This window comes from Austrofundulus limnaeus, unplaced genomic scaffold (genome assembly GCF_001266775.1).
Source record: "Austrofundulus limnaeus strain Quisiro unplaced genomic scaffold, Austrofundulus_limnaeus-1.0 Scaffold299, whole genome shotgun sequence".
In the NCBI taxonomy this organism is placed as follows: Eukaryota; Metazoa; Chordata; class Actinopteri; order Cyprinodontiformes; family Rivulidae; genus Austrofundulus; species Austrofundulus limnaeus.
This window is the reverse complement of record NW_013952701.1, coordinates 222,645-229,243: the sequence shown is the minus strand read 5'-3', so window position 1 is coordinate 229,243 and position 6,599 is coordinate 222,645. Positions and strand designations below refer to the sequence as shown.

Sequence of the window (6,599 nt, the reverse complement as noted above, 5' to 3'; positions counted from 1 at the left end):
CCTCCCCTCCCTCCCCTACCCACAGCCCCTCCCCTACCCACTTTGATGCATTTTTCAAATTTCGCCTTAGGGCGGAGTTATCTTTTCACGGGGTGGGTAAGATACCCTTTAATGATCTCCACAGTACAGAATTAGAATATTACATGTACCAACATAAACACAGGAGACGTATAGGTCCAGCCAAGTGGGGAAAAAAAATCACTCCAAAGTGGATTAAAGCCATAAAACAAAGGAAAGACATTCCTGTTTATGGTTCCAGAATTTAGCCTTTTTCACTATTCCGTGGCTGCTTGTTCCATGAATTTTTCACGTAGAGCTGTGACACTTATATTGTTGGAAATAGCAGAGTCTGGGCTTTAAATCGATGGGCTACTTGTATGGTTTGGATCGTTTTCCCCGACGTTAGTGAACTGAAAACGTAATGATTATCAGGCGGAGGTTCTGCTGCTCTCGGTGCTCGGGGGGAGGGGGGCGCTCGTCACTCGGCTTTAGTCTACGCTGTAATATACACTCTAACAAGGTTTTACTTTTGCATAAAACTCATGACAAAGTCGCATAAAAACATTTCATATAACACAAGCGCGCACGCACACACACCTACCTTTGTACCAACCGGGCTGCTGTGTTAGCTTCCTGCTAGCTGTCCTCTGGAGGAGATCTTTCCTCTCTTATTTTGGCAGTAAAGGGATAGATATACATACATTTCCCTTTTGTAACCTCCGTCTTCTCATTTCTGATGCTGACTCTTGAATATCCTCAGGTTAGAAATGCTGATTGCAAACACAAGCGTGAGCTTTAAATATAAGTTTTGCCTGAAATGCCATGATCCACTGCTGTCACCTCCTCATCAAGAGGAAAATGGATAAAAACCAACTACTCGATCGTAGCTGCTGCTTAGTGGACACAGCGGCACACAACAGAACTCGTTTTATACCAGTAGCTCACAGATGCTTTAACTTAATGACTTTTTCACGGACCAGCTAATGCTAAAAACATAGGCAGTAAGCAGGGAGTGGAAGGGAGGAGCGTGGCAAAAATTTTACTGGAAATACGTCATTAATGACCGTGGAATATAGGCTATTGGACCCAACATGCATGTTTTGGTCTGCTGGAGAAAACTGGAGTACACAAAGAAAGATGGGGATCATACAAACTCCACACAGAAAGGCCCAACTTAAAAGAGACTGTAGAGAGAATGAAACTACGGCACCGTTGTACAGCCTTCCTCACATTTGGAGTAGGACTTTAATGTTATTCTGTACCCCACAGAAAACCATGATGTGCTACGAAACCTCTTGTAAAACCGCTTGAACCACTGAACATAGTCTCAGTTCGTGGAACAGTTAGTAAAACGGTCTTGTCTGTTTCAGGTGATGGCGCTGGCGGAGGCTGCCGAGGAGAACCGGGCGCTGCTGGAGCAGGCATTTGTCCGCTTGCGGAGCGCCACTCATCTGCTCGTGCTGCTGCTGTCGCTGTGGCAGGGCCTGCCGCCCAATCAGACTGCCATCCTGGAAGCCACACTGCTGCCTCTGCTGCAGGACACACCACAGCTGGTACACACGTGCACACACACACACACGTAGACGCTTATTAGCATCTCAACTACCGTCCATCCATCCTGCAGCCTTGCTCGGTAAGCACATGCCCAGCTTAAACACACACTGTGAATTTTAAAAATATATATTAAGCAACTTCGGTCCCTTGAGGTCTGCACACTCACTCAATCACACGCTCGCCTCTACTCAACACTCACCTGTCAGCTCTAGACCAAGAGTTTGTTCTGTGGTTTCTAAGTTTAGCATCAAATCCGGATGAAAAGAGAATCAGCACACACAAACTGATTTATAAAGTCAGATCACTATGAGTCCCAATGTTTAAAACCTTTTAGAATTTCTGTAGGAACGCTTTTTGGATCAAAGTCTAGTCCTAATGGTGTGGATTGTCACCCCAGAGGTGTTGGTTTGGCTTAGAATTAAGTTTTAGATTCTGTTTATTTTAAAAATTAGCTAGAGTTTAGGTTGTATACTCAGTGGGAAAAAAAAAGAAGTTATTGCAGCGTCCTAATTAGGATTGCTGTACAAGCCTGTGTGAGTGTGTTAGTTTTTCCATGCCTCTGATCAATTCTCTGAACTTTTCATTACCAGTAAGTCTATTTTCAGACCTTCTTCACAGTCCAACATTGCACACAGTCACAATAACACAACTATACATAAAACATACACACACACACACACACACACTCACACACACACATACGCACAATAACTCTGGACCGAAAAAAGACAAGAAGGTCAATTCATAAGCCTGAAGGGACTGAGAAAGTGTGTTTGTTATTTTAAATGGGATTAATGGCATTAAGTGAATTAGCAGTAATTAGGGTCATGTTCATGACATCAAGAGAAACAGGTGGACTGAGGGGCTATTTTCAGAAAACATAACCCACTCTCTGATGCTACGTTGTGACCACAGAGATATGTATGTGGTGATGTCGTTTTTTTCTGTTTTTAAAGGGGTCCCTGATTAGTTGTAACATTAGACTTTATTTGATAAACATTTATTTTAACTGTGAAATAAAGACTGTAAAAATACTGTAGGATGTTTAGTTTTGTAAATTTTTTTAAATATATTTTAACACGGATGGAGCCATTTTATTTACACGCAAAGCATTCTGGGTAAATGATGACGTGGATAGGTCCTCGGTGTGAGCGAGCTATATCCACCCTGAAGGTTAATCTTGGACAATATCTGATGATTAGCAATGTTAAATTAAACCAGAGAGCGTTGACAGAGAGGAGAAGGTAGAAATGACTCAGCCTGTAACTGAAAATATGGATGGAGGACAACAGAGCTGCTTCATGGAAGAAGAACCTCAGCTTAGCCTGTTAGCCTCTGCGCTAGTGCTGATGCTATATTGCCTTATATGTATTAGCTCTGCGCTAGGGCGACAAACAAGCTAAACTGAGGTCTTCCATCCATATTTTTGCATTCCCCTCTCTGTCATGTGGATGGAGGACCGGGAAGAGAATGTGTAGCGCTGAGCTAATACATCTATATGGTGATAGCTTCTGGGCTAATGCTAAAGCTAACAGGCTAAACTGAGGTTCTTCTTCCATGAAGCAGCTCTGTTGTCCTCCATCCATATTTTCAGTTACAGGCTGAGTCATTTCTACCTTCTAGAAATGTATATTTTAAAAACTTTAGTTTAAAAATGATAAAAACTGAACATCCTACAGTATTTTTACAGTCTTTATTTTACAGTTAAAATATATGTTTATTAAATAAAGTCAAATGGTACAACTTATCACGGATCCCTTTAAGTCATCGGTCATTTTTGGCTGATTATAACTATAAAATTTTACAGCTAGACTAACTTTGTAAACACACAAGAGAAATCTGAGAATAGTTTCTTTGCTCTTGAGAGTTTGCTCTCATCCCAAAAGAAATAGAAAAATATTTAGAATCTAAATGTCAGACCAGAGGAAGGGAAGATGAGTAAAGGGAGGAAATGTGTCTGGCAGCGAACGGAATGTTTCATTTAGTTGCAGTTGAGCAGAAAAACTCATCCTTCTTTTTCTTTTTTTTATGCAGGCCTCTTTTCGTTTTTTCTTCTATCCTCCTCCAGTTCTTCCCTCCTTGTTTCTGATCATTTTTCAGCCTCACGCTCCATCACCTGAAATATGCTTCCTGTTTTCTCCAGCTTCGTTGTCTTTGGTCTTTGTAGTTTGAAAATATTTATTTTGGTTTTTCTGTAAGGTTTTTAGCAGATCCAGTTTCAGTTTTGAATGAGAAACCATCAATATTTCAATTAATCTATCCTTTGTAGGCCATTTATTTATTTATTGTACCAGTTCAAATTATTCTCAGAAAATCTGGCTGTGAGTCATTCTGTTTTAACAAGATTTGTTTTCCCAACCAGACAACTTGGCCGGTTTTTTTTTTATCCTTGAGTTCAGTTCCCCACAAATGTTCATATAGGACGATTTGGCACCAAAGGCTGTGTTGGCCATGACACCGGCTGTAAACATTACTTGTGGTTTGTGTTTTATTATGAACATATTTCCACTGTTTACTTTCCAATCTCTGTGACTGTAGACAAACGTTTGCCTCTGTGATGATTTTCCAAAGCTGTAAAAAAAAAAAAAATCCTGTGCATGAACTCCGGAGACCACGGTTTCCAATGCACTTTGCAGTGTTTTGGCATTTGTAAAGCTTTTAAAGCCTTTAATCTCTTACACCAATGTGACTTCCTGTCTTGTATTTCATGTCTCACTGGTTCCTGAAGTGACAACTACAGCCACAGCCCTCTGCATTTTAACAATGCGCAGCTGATTTCCATCAGAAAATCCGCTGAAGTGCCTTAGACGGCGGATCAACCATAATGTGGTCATTGTTTATTCTCAATAACAACCGTCTTTCCCAGGCTTGCACATGCACAAACTGTGTGGAGAGCAATTATCATTTTTGTCTGACATTATTTTATTTTTCAGATGTCCTCATGTGGTTTTTAAATTCTCCTTTGTTTATGCAAGCACATGTCCCATCATTTTTGTGCCAGATATGCTGCAGATCAAGAATTCTTGCACAACGATACATACTAAACCATATTTATCATAGTATTTAATTGTGCTCATGGCTCTATTTATCCCATCCCTTTTTATTTAAACACTTTTTTTACATCAGCTGATTGACATTATTTACACAACCACAGCATTTGGTTGTATTTACATCTTGCAACACCCTAAAGCTGCACAAAGTGGCTCTAAAATATGAAATCCAGTTTTTCTAATATTTTTTTTTTCAGACGAGGAATCCCGCTGAATTGGCCGAGGCAAGAATTTGTGTTTATGCTGTTTCCTCTTGGAAGCAGTCTGGATGACATTGTTCTCACACAGAACCATAACTCCAGCCTCTCAGATGACTTTCCCAGTCTGGATCAGGATGTCAGGACTGTTTTTTTTTTTTTTTTTTCATTTCTTCGGGAGCCACTTGAGGCAGTGTGCGATTCATGACTTTTCAGCAATATTGCAGTTACAGGCTCAATATTCTGATGCAGTCAGCAGTTTTGTAAATAAGAATTGTTCACGGATTAGAAATAACTTAATAGTTGGTGAGCAACTAAGGCCATACAAGAATATATTTTTCACTCCTGTTAGATCATCTTTTCTAAATTTCAACTATTTCCTTGGAGTTCGAGACAAACTAGTGACTGTCATTAAAAAAAACAAATTGAGAAGCAAAGTTTTATTTCATCATTCATCATAAAGTCAGATAATTGAATTTTTGTAAAAGTTGACTTTCTTTCACTTTTTATAGCTGACATTTTAAGCAAGTGAACAGTGATACCGTCTGTTTACAACATAGTGTTCAGACATGAAAGGACCTAACATTCATTTTTAGGCCTCCCAATGAATTATTTATATCTGCTCATTATATCTATTAACTTATTTGTCTTTAGTAAGTAAAAGCATTCAGTAGGACCAAAAAAAAGTTAATGATAAAAACTTTATTTTAAATAAAGTTAAAAGATGCTCAAAGCCATTGGAAGTTCATACCAAATGTTTTAATAGTTAAATTGACTAATGTAAACACTTTTATAATGATGTTTTGTGGCTCTCAATAACATTTAGCTCTAGCATAAATAAGCAATCTTAATTTTTTTAATTTACATTAGTTATTGTAATGATTACCTGTTAATCTGACATCATTGTTAAAACAGAACATATGTTTACAGACTGTTTTCGACAAGCTTCCCCTATTTTCTTTGGGCATTAGTGGCGACTGTATCCAGATCGTCTCCGGCTCTGTCCGAACCTGTTCCTCTCCACCTTTCTTCACTTCCTCTCGTCCTCAAGGATGGAAGTCTGGAGTTTACATTTAAAGACGTTTAATTTTCCTCGGCAGCATGCGGAACGTTTGTGCCACCGAGCGTGTGTTTGAGCACGCCAAGTTTTCACAGAAACCTGCACTTGTTTGCTTCCAAGTATTTGATAACCTGTTGATGTATTGTGGTAAGAGAAGGTCACTCACCTCCCGTCTCTCCTCCTCTTCTACCTCCTTTCTCATCTCTTCTTCCCCTGCACACTTTTCTTTTCTTTTCTTTACTTTTCTTTTACTGCCTTTATTTTTGCCTTCCCTCCACATTTCCACTCATGTTGTTTTCTCTATCTGTCTTCTCCTTTATCATTTCATTTTCTTGACCTTTTCCAACCCCTTGCTTTTGTCTTTTTCTTCCTCTCTGTGTTTTTTCTCTGTATCTCTCTGTCACCGTTGTTACAGCTCTGATTACCTGTCATTATGGCTCATTAGGGACCAATCAATGTGGCAGCAGGCAGTGGAAGAAAGGGATGGCTCTTTAGGAGGGTGAAAGGCTTCCTGTCAGCACACCTTTGCCCCTCCCCCCCAACAAGCACACATATTATTACTCCCTTAAACTTTCATGTTTGATAAAGTTCATATCTGACAAAACGAGGCTGTGTGATCGCACTTTTTTGTTTCCATCAATGTTACATGTTTATTTATTTATTTGCTTTGTTTTTTATTAGGGCTGTGAAATTAATCGAGTTAACTCATACTGATTAATTTTAGTGCTAGGCATAGAT

General features: G+C 39.4%; 1 protein-coding gene across 1 annotated transcript in view; it reads left to right on the top strand.

Annotated features, from left to right (window-relative positions):
* bbs9 (Bardet-Biedl syndrome 9) overlaps window positions 1-6,599 on the top strand; it is a gene marked incomplete in the record, with an annotated part of 199,408 nt that overhangs the window by 109,711 nt on the left and 83,098 nt on the right. The window contains 1 exon segment of the mRNA XM_014021609.1: window positions 1,371-1,553. Coding sequence (XP_013877063.1) covers window positions 1,371-1,553 — 183 coding nt within the window.